Genomic DNA, 26,463 nt, shown 5'->3' on the forward strand with positions numbered 1-26,463 from the left:
AAGTTTTGTGTGAACACAGGACATTTGGCACGATTTTGTTTACTTTTAGCTTCATTTTCGTTCAAATTAAGATTTTTTCTAAAAAACTATCAACTCAAGATTACATTTCACGCAACTAAATGAAAATTTTTTTTCCTACTGGACGAAAGGCGAAAAAAATGCTAGTTTTGGTCTCATGGGTAAGTTCGCTTTAAAAATAAAACTCGAATTCTCTTTGAGAGCTGTTTTTTAGAAAACTTTTCGCATTTTTTTGTCTTTTAAATTCACTTATAGACTAGTCACTTTCCATATCAAAATTCCCTTAATGACGAACCTCACTTACCGCCAAATGAAGCCCAATGAACAAAAAATTCGTTTTCGAGGGATCGCACTTGTTTTCTTTTGGCTTCTACTATGACTTTTTGTAATTTTTAATGAAATTTTGGTTTTTTTTTGAGATTTTACTAATTTGCTGAAGTTCTATAGCATAGGCTTGTTGACTAAAAGTACAATAGGCTCCCTAATGAGTGTTAAGTGATCCTATCTAGTGCTTTGAGTGGACAGCTAATGGCTGTTAAGACATTAAAAATTATTTTTTGAATTTTTTTCAACAGTGTGTCGTTTTCAGTCATAACAGCACCTCCTTCCTTTTTACTGCACCCAAAATTTATCTGGACAGCAATTTTGACTTCTAACTATTGCTTTTTTTTGATGCCACGAGTTTTCATATTTTTTTTAAATTTTTGGATATTTTTTCTCGTTATTTTGGTTTCTTTTGAAATCTCATAACTTTATCATGATACTGATAGTTCTCCTTTGCTTAGAGAAACGTTCAATGGATCATAGAGAAAGTTTTCAGAGAAAAGCCTTTTGCTTAAATGACTTCGACAATTTCTTCTCGCACTTTTCTATTGAATTTTTTGTTTTTTGCATGTATTTATTGTTGTTTTCAACCATACGACATATTGTGATGTCTTATTGATAACGTATGAATGACCAACATCATAGTCCTCCCATGGAGGCATAACCTAGCGTGTTTAAGGGCGTGGATATTACGTGTTTTTCGTAAAAACTTCGTGGTTTTGATATTCTTGTTCATATTTGTTGAAATTTTGAAGTCCTTTTTGAAACAGAAAAATCATCCCCTTGCTGTTTAAAAAATAATTGAAGATAGAATTTTTTACTGAAAAGTTCACTTTTTACCGGCTTCGACACTTTTCTCTCTTTTTTTACTTTGCTTTTTTGACTGTTTTTTATTCTTTTTGTAGTCCTAAAACGCTGAGAGATCTGACAAGCTTCTAATTGAGGATTTAATGAGTGATGTTACGCAATGCAGTCAGTTTTGTAGCGAATAGCCTTAGAGTTTATGTTATTCGTTTTCAAAATTTTAATATATTGTTCAGGTTTTTTTCGTTCTTTTCGTCAATTTGTAATTTATTCTCATCACTGAGAGGTCCCGTTCAATTCCGTGTAATTCAATATGTTGAAGTGTCTATTGATTTTGTTTCGTAACTGATGTTTCATAAAAGTTTTGTGGGTGGTAAATATTTGTGTTTCTGTTTTTTTAGCATATTTGCGTAATAACAGATGCCAGTTATTTTTAAATAAGGACCGAGTGAACTTGTTCAATTGAAATATGAGAAACAATATTCAGATAAAGCTAATGATTTTAATGGCTTCAATAATTTTTGTTTTCGCAAATTGTTTTTTTTGAGTTTTTCTACAACTCTAATTCGTTTCTATGGCTTAGTCTAAACAATTATAAGTCTTCTCGATTTCGTTATGACTATTTTGTACTTTCGTCGAGAATTATTTTGTTAAGAGCTAAGGATTTCTGAGATGTTTGAAGTTATGAAACGTTTTAAAAATGTTGATCGAATTTTGATTTTTGCCTCAATATGTCTTTTTGTCGACTTGTTACCTAGTCTCAATGAGGGAAAATCTCATCTGATGTGTGGGTAAGAAATTTGTGTAGCTAAGGTTTTATCTGATTGCATTTTGACGTTGTTACGAGGTGCTTTTAAATTTAGATACTGAGTTTTTGCCGTAAAATTTTTGTTTTTACTTTTTTTTGTTGGTTTTTTTTCTCGCGGTCTTTTTAATGGCAGATCTCGTGAGCGCTTTAATGAGGCATGGCATTATGTAATTCATTTAGTAGTTTGGGTGTGTAAAGATTTTTTCAACTCAAACATATATTTTGATTCTCTTCATTTGGTTGACAATCAAGTCAAAAATGTAGATGAGCTCGGGTCGGAACATCATGTGCGAACGCACATTAACGAGCCTCCTTGTTCAATTCAGTGTCAAGGCAAACTTTCAAAAATTGGAATCTTTGAAAGTTTGGAGACAGTGTGATGTGATGTTCTGTAGCACAAACGATACTCTGAATTACAAACTAGCACTCAATAAAAGGTTTGTAAAAGAAGTTATCAATTTTACTGGTTTTTTCAAGTAAGGAATGTCTCATAGCAGAAGCAATAAGTTCACATGGCGAATTGTCTTATTCAATTTATCTGCTATTGTTTTTATCGTGGAATTCTCAATATTCAGTTCTTTGCTGTTGAAATGTTTTAAATAAATTTGTAAGCGACTTGCTGATTGCTTTCGAACGAAGTCTGAAGTAATAATTTCAAACGTAAGCGTTATTTTTTTTGCTTTTTTTGCTTGAGCGTTTCGTTCTAGAACATTCTTTCTATTTTTTAGTGATTTTCTCGTGCATGACTTCTCAATTTTTGTGTGACCTAATTTGCTCTTATTCAGAAATTAAATCTGTTTCTAACACAAAAGCAATTGTAAGAAGAGCTAGACACACGTTCCGGATAGCCAAGTGGTAATTGCACTAGTCTATTAAGCCGGAATCGAGCACCTCCATTGTTGGAAGTTTTTGCTCACAAAAAATTTTACTCAGGCAAAAGCAGCGACCTCTGAATTAAGTGCACCTCCTGTAGTTCGAGAGCAATTTGTCTCACGTTAATCGGTTAAGTTTTTACGAGGTTGTAATATTTAAGAAATAAGCAGATATTTGGGAGCGGGTTTACGACTGCCGCATCAACCTATCTTTAACTATTTTCAACTCTTAGTGTCGAGAACAACAGATTAGAAGTTATTCGGAGCGATTTGTTTGAAACAAATGGCTCCTAAGTTTGACAGTATAGCGGTCAAGGACGGAGTATTGTCTTCAAATTGCAAATGAATATTTGAAAATGAACTGATTGTTCCGACCCCACTTGTGGGGGGAGGAACTATATACTCAAATGGTTTTTTTTCAGTCAATATCGGCCGATCGATATATTCATCGTAGAGAAATGTGAGTGGTATCATTAAAAAGCTCGTCCAGCGTAGAATTCATAATTAAAAAGATGTTTTTGAATTTCATGTTTTTTGAAGAGTTATCTAGGTTTAAAGTTTTGTGTGAACACGCGATATTTGCATGATTTTGTTCACTTTTGGAGAAATTTTTGTTCAAATTAAGGCCTTTCTATAAAAAATTTATTTGAAAATTACATTTCACACTACAAATTGAAGCAATTTTGTGTTACCAATAGACCGATAAAAGCCAGTTCTGGTCTCTTGAGGAAGTTTACTATCAAAAAATGTCGAATTCAATTTGAGAGCTGTTTTTTTTTAGAAAAATTTCCTATTGTTTGTTTTTTTCTCACTTAGAGACTAGTCATTTTTCATATCGAGGTTCTGTAAGGTCAAACCTAATTTATGGTCAACTGATACCCAATGAACAAACTATTCGTTTTCGAGGAAACAGTCATGTTTTTTTCAGTCTTCGAATTTGTGTTTTCGAAATTTTTAATGAAATATTCATTTTCTTTTGAGATTTCACTGAATTATGGGAGTCCTATGGCATAGACTCGCGAACTAAAAGTGCCATCGACTTCCCACTGTGCATTAAGTAAACCTGTATAGTGCTTTGAGTGGACAGCTAATGGCTGCTAAGACTTTGAAAATAATTTTTTTTACCATTAACCAATCTTAAACTTATTTTCATGAACAGTAAGTCACTCTCAGCAATGACAGGACCACCTTCCTTTTTAATGCAATCAAAATAAATTTGGTAGCTGGTTTTTATCTGATAACTATTAGTTTTCGGACTTCGATAACACGAGTTTTCATAATTTCAAAAAAAATTTCGGATTTTTGTAATTTTGATTCATTTTGAAATGTTCTCCCATTATCCTAAAAATCATAGTTCCCATTGGCTTAGAAAAGACAGCCAATGGATCAGAGATGAAGTCTCAGAGCAATTATTATGGTTTAATCGGCTTCGACATTTTCTTCTGGAAAATTTGGCTGAATTTTTGTTGGTTTTTGCCTGTATTGGTCGTTGTCTTCATAATCATATGACTTATTGTGATGTCTTATTGATAATATATTGATGAGAAACATCCCACTCTTCCCATAGAGGCATAAGGTAGCGTATTTTTCGGATTTCCTTGAAAGCTCTTGCTTTTAGTGGCTGTTAAGACTTCAAAAATAATTTTATAAATTTTTTTGGACATTAACCAAACTTAAGACTTATTTTTTTGAACTGTAATCAATCTCAGTAATACCAGGGCCTCTTTCGTTGCTACTGCATATAAATTTAATCTGTTTAGCGGTTTTATCTTCTAATTATTTGTTTTTAGCTTCGATGCCACGAGTTTTCATAAATTTTTTAAATTTTTGGATATATTTTTTGTAATTTTTGGATATTTTTTTTTGGTTACGTTTTAATTTTTATCACAGTTTTTTCATAATTTCAAAATTTTGTTTTTTTTTGTAGTTTTGGTTCTTTTTAACATCTCATTATCCCATCATTAATAGTTCCCATTGGCTTAGAGAAGACGTCCAATGGATCACAAATAAAGTTTTCAGAGAAACGATTAGGGTTTCAATGGCTTCGAAACATTCTTCTTTTAATTCTCTTATGAATTTCTGGTTTTAGCATGTGTTTTTTGTTGTTTTCATAATCATAGAACTTATAGTGATGTCCCGTTGATTATTTTTTATTTACAAACATCATTTCTTTCTCATTGAGGTATAACTTAGCTTACTTTTTGATTTCCGTTGAAAGCCATTGAATTTAATGGCGTTGATATAACTGGTTTTCTCAAAAATTTCGTGGTTTTATTATATTTCTTTATACTTTTGAAGTCATGTTGTTAAGGAAACAACAACGCCATTGCTACTAAAAAGTATATGAAGAAAGAAAGTTTTTTTACCAAAAACTTCTCTTTTATTGGGTTTGACACTTTTCTCGCTCAAGTTTTTTATGAAATTTTCTGAAATTCTTCATGTAGTCTTGAAATGTATTCTCATAGGCTTCTAAGTAAGGATTAAATGAATGATGTTACTCAATGCGGTCAGTTTATAGCGAATAATTTTAAAGTTCATGATATTGTTCGTTTTCAAAGACTTCATGCTTTTCAGTATTTGTTCTTTTCGTCAACTTGTAATTCATTCTTATCATTGAGAGGTTTCATCCACTTCATTGTAATTCAAAACCACTTTTCCATTGATATCATGTCTTAACTGATGTTTTGTTTGTTGGACAAAATGCGTTTTCATATAAGTTTTGTGAGTGGTCAATATTTGTGTTTCTTTTTCTCTTCTTTTAGTACATTCGCTAAAAAGTTTATGTTTTTGCTTGTTTTGTCGTTTGTTTTTTTTTCTCGTAGTCTTTCTAATGGCAGATCTTCTGAGCACTGTAATGAGGCGTGGTGTTATGTATTTCAGTTAGTAGTTTGGTTGTGTAACGATTTCTTTTAAACTCAAACATCTATTTTTAATTATCTCATCATTAGGTTGTCAATTATGTCAAAAAATGTAGATGAGCTCGGGTCGGAACATCATGTGCGAACGCACATTAACGAGCATCCTTTCTTCGTTTCAGTCTCCATATATGATAGTAAATTTTATAGACGTTTGCGTTGGGAATGTTTTACCGTTAGACCAGACCATCGAGGTCCAAAAAAGTCTTAAAGTTGAACATAGAAACTATTGGTAAAAAACAAGAAAACAATATTTTGGTGAAAATTTCTGCGTCGTCGTGCGAGTGTGCTTTTTAAATTGATCTCATGAACTGTTGTACAGCATTGAAAAACATTTTTGCTGAAATATGATAAAACTTCACGATAATCTCTTTGGTTCTTTGTTCAAAGGTAAAGAGAGTTGGTGAAATGTTTTGAAACTCACGAATTACATGTCCAATTGACTTCCTAGGCAGTAAAAAGTTGTTCTATTTGCCATTTTTTAGTTGAATGCTTACGGTTGTTACATCTTACTGTTTTAAAAAAATGGTTTTTGTGAGATTTTCCACTTTCAATCTTATTTCTGCCACCTTTAAGCGTAGTCTCAGCAAAGATAGGTTGCATTCGTTTTCAAGTGAATTGTAGTGTAGTATTCATTGCTGGTTTTGTTATTTAATTATTGATTTTTGGAGTTCATCTTAACAAATTTTCATTTTTTTTGAAATTTTCTAAATTTTCTAAACTTTCTTTTTTTTCTTGTTCGATCATCACATTAATGACAAGTCACATATCACATTAATGTTGTTAACAGAAAGTGCAATTGTTTACATTCGATTTTTTTAGTGAATAGATTGGGGGATTTTATTGGCTTCGACACCGTTTCCTCTCAAAATTGCGTCGACTTTTTGATTTGTACCAGTATTGGTTCTTTTTGTAGTCGTATGAAATTTTTGAGAAAGACAGATCTCAATGGTTTTGTATGAAGGTACAAATGAAGCCATTGAATGATTTCTGTTAATAGCTAATTGTTTTCGGACTTTCAATTACTTTTCACGAGTTAAATTGTTTTCAAAAATTGTAAACGTATTCTCTAACTTTGCCCTTTTTGTTTTGTCTATTCTTTAATTATTCTCAAAGACAGTTCCAATATCTTTTCTGGTTAAATGCAATTCATTTGATTTTTTTAGTCGTTATCTGATGCTATTTTGACTTTTTATTAAATTTTTGTAAAAAAAAATTAGACCTTGAATCTTGGTCGTAAGTAATGCTTGTTGTTTTCTTTGATTTTGCTGTTTGCCTTCCCTATTACTCTTCTTAAAGGCTGTTATAATCGGCCTCCTAATTAGTTGTTGATTGATTTGTATAGTGGTTTGAGCTTAAGGCGGGTTTTTAAATGGATACATCAATTTTTTTTTCGAAAAATAAGTGATTTTTTGAAAGTTTCATCTCTCTACCTCATTTGCCGGACAATTAAATCAAAAAATGGTTGAGTGGGATCGGAACATCATGTGCGAACGCACATTTCCGAGATTGCTTGGTCAGTTTTATTTGAAATTTAAATCCATAAAAGAACTAAACTAATCATAACTGAAGTATTTGAATCTTGAAAATATTCTTTCTTGAAGCTTTTAAGTTGATTCTAATTATTCTAGGCTGCTCAGAAAAAAATAGCTTTTTTTTGTAAAATTGACAAATAAAATCTTATTTTTTTCACTCCAGTTTATTACTTGGAAATATATCCTTTTAGTGTAAGCATTATTTCTTACCATAACTGTGTTTTCTATTTTTTGCTTACCAAAATAGCGCTTTCTATTACGCAATTTCTAATTCGAGTCGCACATGTTTTCTAAGTTAAAGCAATCGACCGGTTTTATTACATTTGAGAGTAATTTAGTATTAACCGGCCTTATTCTTAATACTCATTTTTCATAATCATAAAACTTATTGTGATGTCCCGTTGATTATTTTTCATTTACAAACATCATTTCTTTCTCATTGAGGTATAACTTAGCTTACTTTTTGATTTCCGTTGAAAGCCATTGAATTTAATGGCGTTGATATAACTGGTTTTCTCAAAAATCTCGTGGTTTTATTATATTTCTTTATACTTTTGAAGTCATGTTGTTAAGGAAACAACAACGCCATTGCTACTAAAAAGTATATGAAAAAAGAAAGTTTTTTACCAAAAACTTCTCTTTTATTGGGTTTGACACTTTTCTCGCTCAAGTTTTTTATGAAATTTTCTGAAATTCTTCATGTAGTCTTGAAATGTAGTCTCATAGGCTTCTAAGTAAGGATTAAATGAATGATGTTACTCAATGCGGTCAGTTTATAGCGAATAATTTTAAAGTTCATGATATTGTTCGTTTTCAAAGACTTTATACTTTTCAGTTTTTGTTCTTTTCGTCAACTTGTAATTCATTCTTATCATTGAGAGGTTTCATCCACTTCATTGTAATTCAAAACCACTTTTCCATTGATATCATGTCTTAACTGATGTTTTGTTTGTTGGACAAAATGCGTTTTCATATAAGTTTTGTGAGTGGTCAATATTTGTGTTTCTTTTTCTCTTCTTTTAGTACATTCGCTAAAAAGTTTGTTTTTGCTTGTTTTGTCGTTTGTTTTTTTTCTCGTAGTCTTTCTAATGGCAGATCTTCTGAGCACTGTAATGAGGCGTGGTGTTATGTATTTCAGTTAGTAGTTTGGTTGTGTAACGATTTCTTTTAAACTCAAACCTCTATTTTTAATTATCTCATCATTAGGTTGTCAATTATGTCAAAAAATGTAGATGAGCTCGGGTCGGAACATCATGTGCGAACGCACATTAACGAGCATCCTTTCTTCGTTTCAGTCTCCATATATGATAGTAAATTTTATAGACGTTTGCGTTGGGAATGTTTTACCGTTAGACCAGACCATCGAGGTCCAAAAAAGTCTTAAAGTTGAACATAGAAACTATTGGTAAAAACAAGAAAACAATAGTTTGGTGAAAATTTCTGCGTCGTCGTGCGAGTGCGCTTTTTAAATTTATCTCATGAACTGTTGTACAGCATTGAAGAACATTTTTGCTGAAATATGATAAAACTGTTCACGATAATCTCTTTGGTTCTTTGTTCAAAGGTGAAGAGAGTTGGTGAAATGTTTTAAAACTCACGAATTACATGTCCAATTGACTTCCTAGGCAGTAAAAAGTTGTTCTATTTGCCATTTTTTAGTTGAATGCTTACGGTTGTTACATCTTACTTTTTTAAAAAAATGGTTTTTGTGAGATTTTCCAATTTCAATCTTATTTCAGCCACCTTTAAGCGTAGTCTCAGCAAAGATAGGTTGCATCTGTTTTCAAGTGAATTGTAGTGTAGTGTTCTTTGCTGGTTTTGTTATTTAATTATTGATTTTTGGAGTTGATCTTAACAAATTTTCATTTTTTTGAAATTTTCTAAATTTTGAGCTTCTTTCGTTTTCTTGTTCGATCATCACATTAATGACAAGTCACATATCACATTAATGTTAATAACAGAAAGTGCAATTGTTTACATTTGATTTTTTTAGTGAATAGATTGGGGGATTTTATTGGCTTCGACACCGTTTCCTCTCAAAATTGCGTCGACTTTTTGATTTGTAACAGTATTGGTTCTTTTTGTAGTCGTATGAAATTTTTGAGAAAGACACATCTCAATGGTTTTGTATGAAGGTACAAATGAAGCCATTGAATGATTTCTGTTAATAGCTAATTGTTTTCGGACTTTCAATTACTTTTCTCGAGTTAAATTGTTTTCAAAAAGTGTAAACGTATTCTCTAACTTTGCCCTTTTTGTTTTGTCTATTCTTTAATTATTCTCAAAGACAGTTCCAATATCTTTTCTGGTTAAATGCAATTCATTTGATTTTTTTTAGTCGGTATCTGATGCTATTTTGACTTTTTATTAAATTTTTGTAAAAAAAAATTGGACCTTGAATCTTGGTCGTAAGTAATGCTTGTTGTTTTCTTTGATTTTGCTGTTTGCCTTCCCTATTACTCTTCTTAAAGGCTGTTATAATCGGCCTCCTAATTAGTTGTTGATTGATTTGTATAGTGGTTTGAGCTTAAGGCGGGTTTTTAAATGGATACACCAATTTTTTTCGAAAAATAAGTGATTTTTTGAAAGTTTCATCTCTCTACCTCATTTGCCGGACATTTAAATCAAAAAATGGTTGAGTGGGGTCGGAACATTATGTGCGAACGCACATTTCCGAGATTGCTTGTGTCAGTTTTATTTGAAATTTAAATCCATAAAAGAACTAAACTAATCATAACTGAAGTATTTGAATCTTGAAAATATTCTTTCTTGAAGCTTTTAAGTTGATTCTAATTATTCTAGGCTGCTCAGAAAAAAATAGCTTTTTTTGTAAAATTGACAAATAAAATCTTATTTTTTTTTTCACTCCAGTTTTTTACTTGGAAATATATCCTTTTAGTGTAAGCATTATTTCTTACCATAACTGTGTTTTCTATTTTTTGCTTACCAAAATAGCGCTTTCTATTACGCAATTTCTAATTCGAGTCGCACATGTTTTCTAAGTTAAAGCAATCGACCGGTTTTATTACATTTGAGAGTAATTTAGTATTAACCGGCCTTATTCGTAATACTCATTTTTCATATATTGAATGCAAATGTATGCGTTCATGTAATAAAACTTCATATGTGGTCTATGCTGACCGAGTTTTTGTTTAATTCGTGTGCGAATATTGATCTCTAATGAGCTGTTTTTCATTTAGTCTTGAAAATGAGTTGAGAACGCACTTCATTTATGCCTTTATTAGAGCGTTTATAACTGGTGTGTATGGTTAGTTGACTTTGACCTCTGATAAGTTATGAGCAACTGCTAGCTTTATTTACAATCTTTGGAACATGGTGAGGTTAGTTTTTATGATTTTTATTTTTCAGTCTAGGTATTAAGTGGCCAACTACTCTGATTATGTTTTCCGCCACTATTAACATCAACTTGAAGTTGTATATTATCCCGAATGATTTTGATGTTGCAGCGAGAATTTTGGTGTAAGGTTAATTAATATTAATTAATAATAAATGAGTTTTTTAAAAAACTTTTATCATTATTTTCTGAAGGTTTTTGGACCTACCTGTTGCTCAGAGACAATTGAAAGTTTGTATCTCAATTTTCAATTGATACAGATTAACTGAGTTCCAATTTCCAATATAAGACCACCGTAGAATAGAGTAGAATAAATCACCCTTTTGATATCAGATATAGTCCATTTTTTGCAGTCGTTAGAACAAATAATGGACAAACTAAATTTAAATTAAATTCAAATTAAATTGACTTGAATATTTTTTTATATTTCGACAAGGAGGCTCGGTAATGTGCGGTTGCTTATAATGTTCCGAACCTGCCCAATCGCGTTTGTCACTTAATTGACCACCAAATGATGGATATATAGAAAATTTTTACAAATCTGTTTAGTGTTCGAAAATAATTGTGTATCCAATTAAAAAATCGCTTTAAGCTCAAACCACTAGGCAATTTGAAAATGCTTTATGAGAAGGCTGATGTTACTGGCAATTAAAGAAACTAAGAGACAAGACAAAAACAAAATCAAATAAAAACAACAAGCAATAATTACAACCAAACCTTAATAGCTACTTTTATGAAAAGAACTTAAAGACGGTAAAAATAGCATCAGATAAAAACCAAATTCAACAAATTGAGTTGTATTTCACCAGAAAAGATATGGGACCGTTCTTAATTGAGAATACTTAATAAGTAGAAAAACATAAAGGGCAAAGTTAGAAAATACGTTTATACGTTTGAAAAACAATTAATTTCAAAGTCGTAAAAACCATTAGCTATAAAGTGAAATAATTAAGTGCCTCAATTTATACCTCCATAAAATTCCTGTAATATCCAGAATGTCACATTTCTAAAAAATAAATACAGGCAAAGGTCAACTAGCTAAATTTTGCAAGAAAACCGTTTATTAAAAGAAAACGCAAATCTTTTTATCAATAATAAATTATGCATGTTGATAGATATCGGTTTAAATTAACGAAAGGCATCTAAAGTGTTAAATACGTATCAGTTTCTTAGGAACCGGAGGTCAAAATAACCAATGTTTGAGTAACCGCAGACTGCGTCCGCACTACTTTTACAAAACAAGTTATGTCTACACTACTGGGCAATTTGTACTAAGTGGAAAATGGAAAAATTGCTGAATTTTCTAAAACTTAGCCAAAATTGTAGCGAAAATTTGTGGTTCAAACAATTCAGCAACTCTCTTTTTTCTCTAAAAGTAAAACCAATGAAACTATCGTTACCATTTTTTCTTAATGCAAAATTCATGGAAATCTAGCAAAAAATAAGAAAATTGTGAATAAATCAACGGAAGGGAGGCTAACGTTCACAAAATTAAGACCTCCGTCACTTCTCCGAAAAAGCGAAATTCAGAAAATGTCTTTTAAATTTAAATTTTTGCGCGTGACAAGTTTTTAAATTATTTAACTCACAATCCTGTATGATGAAAATATTAGTCGGCGAAAAATGACTGAACAAAAACCCAGTTGAGGAAATAGTTCTTCTTCTTCCCCCACTAAACAGGGTCGGAACAATTAAAAATAAACAAAGGCGAAGAGAAATCGTGATATTTTGAAGAGGAACCGTCGAAACCTTTAATATTACTGTACAATCAGAAAAAAACGGAAATTAATTGGTAGTGTTTTTCTTGACCAAAAGCTCAACCATTAGGACGAAGTCAAGAACCTCTTGCGAAAATTGTCTCTTGGAATTAAATGACATTTCAGACAAGGCTGATTCTGATGAAAGTGTTGATATGCTGTCATATTAATTAAACTCCTTTTCTAGCACCATCAATCGTTGTTTAGTATTTTACGTGAGAAATTTCTAATTTGGGCTCTTAGTTCAAATCTCAATTGACTAAAAAAAAATTCTGATGGCACAATTCGAAATAATTCTGATTGACATAGAAGTCATGGCATATATCTTTGAACATTTTTCTAGAAAGTTCCACTTAAGTGTTTCTACTTAATGCCAGCAAAACAACCGCTCAAGTAAACTATTATCTAAAACTAATGAAACTATCGTTACCATTTTTATCGTATTTTTTAGCAAAATTCATCAATCTTGTCAAAATCTATGAGCAAAATTTAAACCTCCGTAACTTTCGGTAAAAGCGAAGTAAAAGAGTCTTTTTTATTTGAATTTCAACGCTTGACAAGCTTTGTAATGATACAACTCACAATCCTGTACGATGAACGGCAAAAAATGACTGAAAAAGTGTTTAAATCCGTACAAAAGCAAACAGAAAAGTGATCATTGAAGAGAAATTGTCGAATCTTTTGATATTGCTATGCAATAAAAAAACGGAAATTAATTAGGAGTTTTTCTTCATCAAAATTTTTGTTTTCGAAATTTTGCACTCTTATCGGATGGCAAATCTTTGAATGCTGTTGACTTTCTTTTAGCAGTTGTTTCTAATCTGTCTACCGCATGTAAGAAGTTTCAGACAGTGTTAGACTTGAAACTGATGTGAATTTTGGCTTTTATAGGAACTGTTAATAACATACGGCAAATTTAGCTTCATATATCAAATTCGTTAGAAAATTTTTTAACTAAGTTCAACTTTGTCTAACGTCGACTGTTTAAGTAAACATTGATGCATTTGTTACACGCACTTGAACACTAAAGACCTCTAAAACTTTAGAACGTTCTTAGCATATATTAGCATTTTTCTTCTACGTATGTTTTATATCTATCTGTTTATTCGCTCATAGCTTAGTGTATGATTTATCTTTCTATCTATCTTTTCCATTGAGAATTTTTTTGTTGTGGTTTTCATACCATATTGCTCGCTTTCTATAGTGCTAGGAATATGGGCAGACTGGGAGTTTAACCGACATCCAAAAAATGAGAAATTTAGCGGACGCTGAATTCTGATTGGTCGACAAACCGGATCGATCAAATTATCACTGATTCCTCCGACCTTTTTAATTGATATGCGGTCGGGTTTTCGGCTTGAGTTTTGATTTTTTTTGGTCGTCGGCTAAGCCGCCTGTAGGCCAATTCGGCGATCGCCGATTTCTGTATATCTTTATCCCGTTTAAATTTTCAGCCATGCATTTTTCAAATCTAAACACTCTTTGCCTTAAATTGTATGGTATGTACGGAAAATGTGCTCCATAAGCCGACAGACCGATAAAACGAAAAGGCTACAATCAACTTTTGAATATGATTCAAGTTTAGTAAGGGTAAATATAATAGCAACATTGATTTTGTGTACGCGCGTTTATGTGTGGAATTAATCTTTGAATATTTTTCTCAGCATTTTTTTAATGATGTTTTAATGACTTACAGTTTTCTTATTCTATAAGTTTGTAAATTTAGGGAACAGTTGATTAACATAGTCCGTAATCGCTGCTTACAGTAAGGCGATAATTTAATCTGGAAACGGAAAGTTACCGTTAAATCTCACTTCAAAAATTATGAATAATTTAAGTTGTCTCATTTCATGCTCGAAGTGTTGTAGTTTTATAATTGCTCAACGTTTGAGGTTGTTTTCACAATTAATTTGCGTTTTTGCATTCAAAAATTTTGAAAAATATGTCCAACTAAAAGTTTAATTATGCTGGAAGTATATGACTGCTGTAAGGCCACAGGCCACGAACAACGAACAGGTCAAAATAGGGTTTTTCGGGGCAAAATGGAGCTCCTCCTCCCCCCCCCCCCCCACCACCACCACCCACCACCACCACCATAGTTGACGGACACGATCCAGAACGAATGCAAGTTGGTATGAACTTTGATTCTATATATTGAATCGTGTTCAAACTGAACCACCCCCCCCCCCCCACCCCACCTCCTCCCTCATCCCTACATCATCTTCCTCTGAACATCGCTGGTTCTTGACCCTCAGCAAAATAATTCAACTTATTGTGGACTCCAATCAAACTCAAACTGATAGGTATAATAATTTTGTTTCCGATTCCGCAATTAGCGCTTATTTTGAACGTATAAAATGGCACTAAAGAAAGACTAAAATTTTTTTTTCAATTTTTTCAATAACGACTTTAAGCTGACTACTGTAGCGATGCGTGTTTAGCAAGTTTTCGGTCTTCTGAGCAATCTGCTATGTGTTTCGTTAGTTTTTCCATCTATTGTTTTTTCATCTATCGTGCATGTGTGTGTATGCGCTCCCTCTCTCTTTTTGGTTAGCTGAGCCGATATATAGATGATATGTACGTTGATACACATGGCTTAAAACTAACATCTAACAAGGACGAATTTGAACATAACTGAACGAAGAGCTAATATAGTACACTCTTATTTTTCTCTTATTCTTTTTTCCTTCTTTCTCTTTCCATATAGTTAAATATATATGGATACTTTGTAAGTTCCTCAAATTAAAAAGGCGTTCAAAATCAACCACTCGAAAAAATAATGCTAATGATACATATACGCTTTAGTTGAAAAAGAATGCTTTAACCTTCGCTTGAAAATAAGAAAAGTGGCCAAAATTCATTTCACGCTCGGGTAAGTTACACTCATGGCTGACTAAGCGTTGAGTTACATTTTTACTATATTTTTAGTTTGTTTATTTATCGCTGCCTTTTCCCTGTTTATTGATTTTGCTGCCGTGGAAGTTTTGTTTATTTGTTTATTTTTTTGCTTTCAGTAAAGCTGTACTTGGCAACTTACGTTGATTTGACAATTTTTTCGCGGTGTGATTTAACCAAAACCTATTCTTATGTTTACAGTTACTAGTTATAACTCTCGTATATGCTATTAGCCTTCAAAGAAGTTATCGCATTCATTTTACTCTCGAAGGTTAGTTGTTTTGCTCATTTTTCTATTAATAAAGGAGAACAAATCGGAGGGGTAATATGCGTTCGCCCTTAATGCTCTGAAACCATTCGTCCGACCTCTTGGCTAAATATTAGAGGGCAGAAATTAGTTTTGAAATTGTTTCAGCTACTTTGAATCTTATTTTTTTGCATAATTGCAGCTGCTATCGCAGAGGCCGAAATAAATCGTAATTTTTATTATCTGTCGCACAGCTGTTAGTTAGCAGGTCGTATTTTTTTTTAAAAAACTTTTCCAATCTGGTATGTGAGGGAAGGAGCTCTATGATAACCTGGCCTTTTTTGTCATTTTTGACCCCCTCCCTCTTTAAATTTTCATCAGAGAAAGACATTAGTGGTATCATTTGAAAGCCCTTGCAGAGTGGAGTGTTTACAAAAGGGGTCTTTGCTTCCGTTTATGTTGAAAAGTTGAGGTTTTTATAACTCTAGGGTTTCCCTAAAAATTTAAGAAAAAACTAAGCGAAGCACTGAAAATCGTTGACGTATTCATATTTTTGGATCGATTATTTCAAAATATAAGTGGAAGCCCTTACAATACAGAATAATTAAATTTATTGATTGCTGAGAAGATGAGGTTTTAAAAAATTGTAGGAATATTTTTGGGCAAAAATTCACCGAAATGAAACTTTCTGACAAATTCGAGATTGAAGTGGTATGAATTACAGAACTAACTCCACATAGGAAAAGGTTATGACGTTTCTTTAAAAAAAATGGTTTTTAGTTACAAGTTTTTGAAACTTTATCTTTCAAGCCGTTTTTGGAGCATTTTTTGTTCTATTTAGGCTATTGTTCTATTTATGTGTTCTATTAAGAAAGGCAATTGGATGTAAAGACTAACCGCTCTTAACCTTTTGTTAGTATTGGACTCAAGAAAGGTTAATGACCAAAGTGAAAATTTTGATAATTGCTTGACCACTCTTAATTTTTCATTTTTTCCAATAGGTAAAGAAGATTAAAGAACTATGCCGAAAATTTAATGGGTAATTGTAAGCATAATGTTAGCGTGGTAGATAGTTTCTTATTGTGCAAAATTTTTGAAAAAAATTAATAGTTTTTCATTTTAGTTCGCTAAATATGATTTTATACGAAATAATATCAATAATTGCTACGTGTAAGCTGTTTGATTATCGCGTTTCGGGGCTGTAGACATAGGGGAATTTAAGTGGAATCGCTCAAAGGAATTCAAATCTTTTGATCGTCCTTGTTTGACACATTTCTTCATGTTTTTCTTTCCTTGAAAGAAAAACATGATGAAAAAAATGAACAAACACCCGGGGGGGGGGTTTGTTTATTTTTTAATCGTTTTTCCTGATAAATAGTTATATGTAAAATCTGTAATCAAATAAAATATGTAAAATATGTAATCAATAAAAGTTTTTACATTCTCAATGAACTGGGTAATTATACTTTTATCATTCAGGCAATGCCAAATAATCTTTTTATCCCCAGCCCATATCGAATGGTTGTCTTGCAAGACGATGCATCGTTTTGCAAAAATGTTCTTTCAATATATCCATCGTCTTGCAAAAATTTTGCGAGATAAACATTCATCTCGCAAATATGCAAATAAATGGAACTCGATTGGATAGGATCAGAATGAGACGAGAACGTTTTTCACCATTTTTTTTTCATTATGGTAAAGATTTACAGCCAATATAGCCACAATTTTGATTTTTTTCGCAAACTAAGAGTAAAATGAAAAATAATATTTACTATTTCACAAATTAAGAAGTCTGAAGTGCCACAAATGGTAAGTAGATGATAGCAACGGTTTTTAATATCAACTATTTTATTTGGTTCCAAAGAAACTTAATTGAATTGACTCGTTGTGAGAAAATGAAACAGAAAATTAATTGAAAAGTTCGAAGGTTTTGAGGAACCATATATCTCTTTATATTACTCAAAGAATCCTTAAGAGTTTAGTCTTAGTTGAATGAACTTATGTTGTACTTTGATAAAAACCAGATATCTGATGTAAATTTTGTTTCAAATTGTCTCTTAAAGCTCACTCAAGTGTAATTGGGAAATTTCTGCGCTAAATGAGCGATAATGCGTCTATTGCAGCCAATGAGAGTAGAGTTTGACCGGAACGAACTTGCAGGGTTTTGCAAGATAGCCACCGTTTTGCAAGATAACGATTATCTGGCAAGATCTTGTAAGATAACCATCGTCTTGCATGATCTTGTAAGATAAGCATCTGGTATCGGCTAGGGATGCGTAAAAATTTGTTGTGCTTTTTAGTCGCTCCAGAGTAGAGCAAATTGTACCTAGAGAAGTTACCAAACTGCCTTGTTTTTTATTGACTTTCCCGAAATCACCTTTGTTTAATAGTTGCAATAATGGAAATAAACTTTAAAAAGAACAATTTTTGGCGAAGAGAAAACATGTGACAGTATAGTTTTTGTTTTTATGTCTGTGCAATGTTGCTGTTTTTTCTTGTTCTCAATACTCCAAATTTAAGAGTGTATAAATTTTTGATTTCGTACTGAATAGTAGTTTTTATCATTAACTTTTCCGCGAACGTTTGTTTTTCAGCAAAAATCTAAAAAGTTATTAAATACTGTTTTCTTCTTGGCTCACGGCCTTTGCTTAGAATTCAGTAAAAACAAAGACTTGTATTTATAAGTTAACGCGACGGTTCATATAAATGTGGTTAAAAATGCACATTTAAACTGCACTGAAAAATTGAAAATTCCCGTCTTTCCATTACAGCCCTCGTGAATTGAATATGTTGCTGAGCCTATTTTGACGACAAAGTTTACAATTACAGTGTTTAGCACATTTTCTATATTTGTCTATTTTCGATTTGGCCTTGAATTTTTCGACCCAGTTCTTCTATATGTTCTTTTATGTTATGGTTTTTGGGTCAGAATAGTGGTTAGCGGTGTATGACTAATAGTCCAGATGGTTCATATATCGGGAAATTTTTTATTTGTTGTTAGATTTTTATTGGTGAGTCATTAGCATCCGTTTACCGATGCTGATTTAATGTTTATGCTCCTCTCGAGTACATCGAATTTCAAACATTTGGAAAATCGTAAACTTCGCTAACTTTTGGCCACGTGTTTACGCTTCAATTGTACCTTTAAGTAGAAGTTATTTAAATGTGCGAACCAACGCGCGCCGTTTGAGCTACAAGAAATACTTGTCATAATTTTTGACTAAATTATTTTTTGCTAATAGGTGATGTTTTTTGATTAATTAATTTTTTGACCGCCTCTTTGCGCATTTACAGTTTATATAATTGCTATCAAACCATGAGGCAAATTTTCCTTTTCTGTTTGAAAGTCTCCTTTCGAAATTTTTTTGAAGTAAATTTAGATATTTGATTTCAACTTCTCCCGCTGATTGGAAGTTGAAGAAATGTATATTTTGTAAAAAGTTTTTTTGTTTAGTAGTTTTGTTTTCAGAAAACAAATATTAAAGTTTCTGAAATTTGGTTTTTCATAATTGGATTCGCTTATTTAGTCCTTCATCGCGTGGATGCATTTCTGATAATAGATATCCTTTGTGAGACATTAATACTTCATTTTGTACATAGTTACATTTCAAACTAAATCGTTTTAGTTCAAACTAATTTATTTTGTTTCTGTGGAAGTCAAATATTTTTTTGGTATTTTTTAATTAGGGTAGTTGAATCATCACTTTGAAAATGTACCCAAAGCTTGGTTTTTATTTATTTAACGTGTCGATCTTTTTTGCAGGTGTTTTTAGCCATGAGTTTTCTCCTGTATTTTTTGTTAAGTTAACTTTTTTAAGGTGCTGATATATCCATATTGCACTTTTGCACCCAGTGATTTTATCATAAGAGAAATGTAATCATACAGACATGTGTTTGAGTTGTAATTGTTCTCGCAGTTTTTGTAAACATAAGTGTCTTTTTTTTCTAAGTTTTGGCTGGATCGTTTGTGATTGACTTTTAGAGTGATATTTTCTCATGGAATAATTCCAGCAATTTTTCCGAAGCGTCAGTATCTTAAGCCAACTAAATTATTATCGTTCTAGAAACTATATTATTCAGTCCGTTATGGTAAATTTTCTTCGTTTCATTTTTAACCTTTTTTGCAAAGATATTTTTGCAACAGCTATCGCTTTTTACTTGTAATCAGGTTGCTTATATGTAATAACCAATTCGTCAAGGGGAGAATTAAATTAGTTACTGCATGAAGATCTTTAAACGTTTTGGACAGATAAGGAAAGGAGATCATTCAGGTCTTCTATTAGATTTTGCCCCAATATAAAATCAGAATTGAATTCTATACAGCTGCATGAATGCCAGTACTAACTAATGGTTTAGTGGCTCTGCTTGAAGTCTCTGAGAATTTCTGTTGCTTATCGAGAACCGCGAAGCGGCTCGAGATATTAAGCCATAATTTCGAAGTGACTTTTGCAGTCTTGTAACCATGCTTAAAACATGAAACGCGCACGTTTTAAAATGACGAAAGTCAACGGGAGTCAACTTCTGATTGAGTAGGCTTTTTAACTTCTGCAGACTTTCGGCATTTCAAAATGTGCACTTGAATGTTTTAATTGCCGATCTAGACTTTTAATAAAGCTTAGCTGCATTTTTGCTGTATCCTGTGGATCGTGTTAGTGGAATACAACATTCTTTTGCTCACTGTTTTAGCAGTTTTTTTTAGCTCCTTCACTGCTTTTGTCAAGATCTTTTCCAATTTCAGCTTATGGAAGCATTTTTCAGCTTCAGATTTTCTCAGAGGTCTCATTTTTTCAGCTTATGCAATTTATCGTTTACGTTCTGAATTCTGTTCACATTTTTTTGCAGAGAGTTTCAATATTGTTTTTGGAAGCCATTTAAGGACTCAAACGCAAATTTGGTTAATTCATAATTGTGTTCTTTGTAAACGGTTAATAGAACATAAAATAATTCTACAATCTTTATCTGTAGAAGTTGAATTGGTTTTAGTGCGAAATAACTACAGAAACATTAAACTAATGCGCCTAATTGACTCATTGGTGTTATTGGTAACTGGTAACTGAGCTCTCGCTACATGATGCCTTCCTTCTGAAGGAATAGAACATTCATAATGTTTCTTAAACTCAATTTCATCCTAATATGATCTACGTTGATTTAATTGTTTGGGTCTTTCCCATTATAGCCCCCCCCCCCCAGCTTAGTGGTCAGATAACCTATAGCCGCTCCCCCCCCCCCCCAATTATGGTTATTATATCATAATGGGGGAGCTATAATTTCATGGGGGGGGCTACAATGGGAAAGACCCGAGAATTTATTATTAATCTTAATACTCAAAATAATAAGCGAATGGCGTATTTTTCTGTCACTATTTTTGAACTGATTTTTAACCTGTATTAACCTAGATTAATTTGAACAGATTTCGGCCAGCTTATTGTTTTCGAGCCAGTAATTTGTTTTTCAAGTCAGTTTCTTTCCACGTGAGCATCCAACTGCTTCTATAATTATGTCGTCAGCAACAAGAAATATTTCAACTCAACACCTTCGCAAACTGAAGACAGATCCTTAATATATATTTGACAAGATGGGGCTCTAATTTAATCCTTGCTGTACATCTCATTTTAGTTTACAGCATTGAGTCGGATCTTGATCAACGATAAGTTTTGAAATTCTCTTATGTAATTAAGATATTAACCAATTTTAAAAATTACCTCCAGTTCTGTATTATTTGATTGCCTGTAGTGAAATTGGATGAGAGTTATATCCTTTTTTTTCAAATCGCAGGAGAAACTTGTTATGATCGAATGTTGTTGTTTTATTCGTGCGGATTCAGTTAGTTCGACTAGAGCATAAGTTCGACTAGAGCTATGGTGACATGAAAAACTTCTTAAGTTTTTCAAATTTGACGGTCTTGTGTCGGCTATTAGGATTGGCTGCAGGGAAATAGGTGATCTTTCGCGCGTTGCTGGGTTTTGAAATAATTCTTGTTTTAATATACATTCTCATTTGGGTTTTGCTTAACGATTGGAAAAAAGCTGAGCATTAGCTAGGGCTTCTATTGATCTCAACGGCATTTGAGTTTTAAGCAAAACAGGTCTCATTGACTGACATCGCTCAGACAAGTGACTTTCATACTCACTAGTTTAATTTTAATTGAGAACAGCATCAGGACTAATCAAGGTGAAAGTCAGAGGACAAATTTTAGACTCATTCTGGCCACTTCTTCGACAATGTTTATTACTTTGGACCAATTCCACGGTTATTTTAAGGGCAATTGTGTATTTTATTAGTTTTTCGAATCTATGAGGGTGTTTAATTTTTGAAGGAAGGAAATTATCTTTTTTAGGGTAGAATGAACCTGCGGTTCGTTTACGGTATACTTCAGTTAGGTTTTTTTTTAGCTGAAGCAAGTTTGTCGATGACTTGAATTTTTACTTTTTTTCTTTTCGAACATTGGACTTTAACAGTGCCTTGGTTTCTTTTGTATAGTAACCAGGAACTGCTCATATTAAAGGTGAAGCGGGATTTTGAAGGTAAATGTTAAAGTTTACACCACTAACTGTGTAAATGTGAAAGCTAACAATACCCTCAACACCCCCCCCCCCCCCCACCACCCCGACCAGTAGCCCAGCGCCCTCTCCCCTGCCCCCTTTTATTTTTGACACGGTGGTCTGTAGAGTTCAATTGGCGCGATTATTTTCGGGTATTCTACCGGCTATGTTTAAAATTTCATGGTTGACTTTTCTCGCGTTTGACCTAAAAAAGTGAGAATTCATTTTTATCAAGTGCTTTCTGCAGTTACCTAAAAATGGACTCGTTTCATCAGCTGTGGGTTCAAGCTCACAAAAGCTTTTGAAATGAAAAATGCATCTTTTCCGTTTGTTCTCCCCAGCATAGTTGATGCATGTTATTTGCACCCCCACGAGAACGTTCGGTATTTTTCATAAGGGCGCTTTATGTAATGGTAAATGCTCTGCAACGGGGGGGGGGGGGGGTTGCATAACGTATAGTTGTGAGGGGGGGGGGCGGTTGCATAACGTATAGTTGTGAGGGGGGGGGGGTGATTTGGGGATTTTCAGTATCTCCAAAGTCTAGGAATGTAAAGATCGACTAAGTATCAATAAGTTGAAAGATTAGGGTTCTAAGTTGAAAACGACGCGTATCGGTTTCATATCAAAGCCGATGTTAAATTCGCCCGTTCCCAAATTAGCCTCAATTGAGGAAGAAACTTTTGCGTTTTCCTTCCCATTTTGCTAATTAATTGAATACATCCAATCAAATTCCGTCTCGATTTGCTTCCTTTTCCTTAATATGTAAATAATGAGCAATTCGGGGGTTTGTTTTTCAGGAATTAACACAAGACGAGAAACTAACTTGGATAGAAACGGAGACAACTTATGGCGGAAGTATTATGCTAATTTTGGGACTAATTTGACAACTGATATACCGATTAGTGCCTATATTATCTATTCTACTCGATATAAAGACTTTTTTCACTATTTTTTTTACTTGATTACTCGCAACATAGTTTTTGTTTTTTCTTCACACGGTTGTGAACCAAATCTTTGTCAGATTTTTATCTGAGAAGCGTTTTTTAGTCGTCTTTGTTTTAAATGGAACCTTATTTTATTATTATCCTTACTTTATTATCCAAAATATTCCAAAAAATATTATTCCGAATTATCTGAACATATCTGGATAGCAAATTAACCTCTTGAAAAAAGTATTATCAACGTTATTGACGTCAATTGTAATTGGAAATCGTTTTAAGTAATTTTTATTGTGAGGTTAACATGAGCTGGTATTGAAAGTACTACAATTGTTGAAAATACTACATTTTGCTGTATTCGCTACTTCTCGACGACTGGGAAAAATCAATTACCGTTGTGTACAAATTCCGTTTATTCATTCATTCCCTAGCTTTCTCTCAGCCATATAGTACCAACATTGACAACATTGGGGAAATAACGTTGGGAGTAATAAAACATAGGGGGGTTAAGGTTGCTCCTATTACGGCTTTGATTAGAACAAATGAAATGGAAAATGAAATTAAAAAGACTCAACATTAAGCCGGCGTACAAATTTGCATCGTATCAGTTGTTTCGTGGTACAATGCGTTAAAACGAAACGCGCGCTAAGTTCTACCAACCCTGGTTATTATCGTTTTTTTTTAAATTTCGTGAGACTTATCAGAGTTGGAAGGGATTATTTTGTTCTGGTTTCGTCCCAAATTGCGACCCAAATTCACTCTGGGTGATTTGTCTCTTTAAAGCAACTCTTGCGCTAACTGATCGATATTTCCCAATTCGATTAAGTTGTTTTGGGTCATTTCGCTTTGCAATTTGTTGACAAATAAGTTGATATTTCGCCCTATAAGTGAACCGAAAGAAATTAAATTTACCACTCTATATTATCGTGACGTTTAATAACCGTTACAATGACATGTGCTGGGCTAATCAAGTCCAGAAAATTCTTTCAACTTTCCCCCAAATTTTTAACCCAATTTAACTCTGGGCATTTATTTGAGCGTTTGAAATTCATTCATCGAAATTATTTTTGCCGGTAGAATGCTCGATTATTATTTGAGCTGTTTGCTAATTTGGATTTTGGACAGTTCATGACAACAAAATAATCTAATTTTATATTTTCAAGGTCGTTGCTTTTAATTGATTGGGGGGTTTGAGCTCTACTAAATCTTACGATTATTACAATTAACCTCATTACGATTATTAATATTACGATCGATTATCTAATTCGATACTTCCTTATTTGAAATTTTGAGTTTGAAAAACGTTGAGGTTATGGCGGTACATCATACGTTGACAACCGACCAAGTGGTTCTGGCTATTGTGGGCGCGACGCTCGGGACCATCATCATAATTCTGGTCGCGGTCGTTTTCTACCTGCTCAGGACTCGAACTTCCGCTTGCACGAAACCAACAGCCACTGACGAGGAAAAACAGTCCGTGCTGACCAAAGGGCCCTTACTCAAAGGAAGGTCCGTGATCTCGACTGTCATTGCTGAAGAGAAACCAGGATTCCAGCAGCCTCGAATACTTGACCAAAACCTTGCCGTTCCTCCGAAACATAAGCGGATCAGCTCCATAACTGGACGGAATAGTCCATTTTATCAAGATAACTCAGCATCAAGTTCCTCATACAGGTCAACGACACCCACGCATAGAGGGAGCATTCAAGATAGACGAACGGGGCGATCGGGTTCTGTCAGCAGCTTGACTCTCAGTTTACAGTCTGATGCTAGCCAGGTTTCTATACCCCCGGTCGCAAAAGCCCAGTTAGCGGCCATTCCTGCAGTACGCAGCCCCTCATCATCACGTGGGGCTCAAGAGCAGAAAATTCTAAATGAAGCTTCAAAACATCTTACGGTGCAGGAGCTTGAGAGTCTAGTTTCAAGCCTGGGCCAGCTTTCAAAAGAGTTCATGTCGTTGCCAACGAACCACCAGGACCGGGCGGACATCAAAAACATGGACAAACAAAAGAACCGACATCCGACTGTCTTGCCGAACAACCACAGCCGCATCCGGCTAAGTGGTAACAAATTCAGATCAGAATCCTCAGCCTACATAAATGCCAACTTTGTTCGGGGCTTCAAACGTGACCAGGAATTCATCGCGACTCAGGGACCCTTGCCTTCGACAGTGGAGGACTTCTGGTGGATGATATGGCAGGAGAACGTATCAATTGTGGTGATGTTGACACAGATCCGAGAACGGAACAAAACCGTCTGTGAGAAGTACTGGCCAATCACGAACGCAACTTACGGTGAGTAGTATCATGGATATATCCCTGAGGCAATCTGATTGGTTGAAATTTGGAATAAAAATGTAAAAGCATGAATTTCTGTTTTTTTAACAATCAAAAAGTATAAGCAATTAATTTCCTTAGTCATATTTTTATGGAATCTTAGTTAATCGCGAAATTTTCATCAGTTCAAATCAAGTACAGATCAAGTTGTGTCATTTGGGATGACACATCTTGGACTCATCTTGGAATTGTAATCCACACAATCGGGTTTTCAATGTTGCGTATTATATCCTAATGTATATCCTAAGTACTTAGAAAAGATTGTTATTTCTGGATGTTCGGTTGAAAATAGTTGGTTATTTGGATTGAATCTTAAAGCAGAAAAACTAACCTTTTTAACGTACCTACACCGCACTAAAATATCTTGTTCAAAATAACACCCAATAACTCAAACAAGTATCTTATTAAGATATGTCAAGAATTTTAAAATCATGGAAATAGAATCAAGAGTTATCATAAGTAGTAATGGCCATTGTCTAACCTTGCGATTCGTTGCCTATCAGGTTCCAATTTGCATTCAAATCACGTCTTTCTTTGATGCGTAAAAATGTTGATAATTCTACATTTATTGAGCCGCCTGGCTACAATATATTCATATGTTCTGAAATACCGTTTTTTCAAGTTGTTTGTTTTTTTGACGGACTTGGTTTTCTCAGATAACTAAAGTGCACACTAAGCTCTTTTCTCTATCATGACAAGTCCCGTCGCTAAAGAATTATTTTAACAATTAATCATCTGTACAATTAATGATAACATATAATTAGCAGGTATAGAAAGTGCACGTGCTCCGGTTGTATTGGCAAGTTTCTGAATAGACCATCTTTAAAAACAAATTCTGTAAACTACTTCTGCAACTCTAGGACCCATCTTAAAACTTCTTCCTTTTTGTCTTCGAAATTACTTTCTGGGTTGGATGTGTGAAGGCAGATTATCCAGATTATCGAGTTGAGGCCGTGGAAGTTCGTCAAAACCGGTTGTATCCAAACTTTACAGCCCACCTTCAGCCCTCCTCCTCCTCCTTCCTTTCTTTCGCCGTTCAGATTATCGAAACATACGATTCATGGAGCGGTTTGCTTGTTGGATCATTATCGCGTTTTGAGCACGTAATGCAACATAA

At 33.4% G+C, this 26,463-nt stretch overlaps 1 protein-coding gene across 4 annotated transcripts in view; it reads left to right on the top strand.

The window, feature by feature from the left end:
- The first annotated feature begins 10,360 nt into the window (after positions 1-10,360).
- The window catches only part of LOC142354659 (tyrosine-protein phosphatase non-receptor type 7-like), a 40,011-nt gene continuing 23,908 nt past the window's right edge, over positions 10,361-26,463 (top strand). The window contains exons 1-2 of one of the 4 annotated variants that reach the window (XM_075407010.1): positions 10,361-10,617; positions 22,870-25,304. In XM_075407010.1, the coding sequence (XP_075263125.1) occupies positions 24,323-25,304 (982 nt within the window). In that variant the 5' untranslated portion in view covers positions 10,361-10,617; positions 22,870-24,322. Of the gene's footprint in view, positions 10,618-15,010; positions 15,555-22,869; positions 25,305-26,463 lie in introns of those variants that run through there. The other 3 variants (XM_075407012.1, XM_075407013.1, XM_075407011.1) reach the window with 3 other exon arrangements.

The sequence above is a fragment of the Convolutriloba macropyga genome, chromosome 15 (assembly GCF_964194025.1).
Source record: "Convolutriloba macropyga chromosome 15, txConMacr16.3, whole genome shotgun sequence".
NCBI classification, from domain to species: Eukaryota; Metazoa; Xenacoelomorpha; order Acoela; family Convolutidae; genus Convolutriloba; species Convolutriloba macropyga.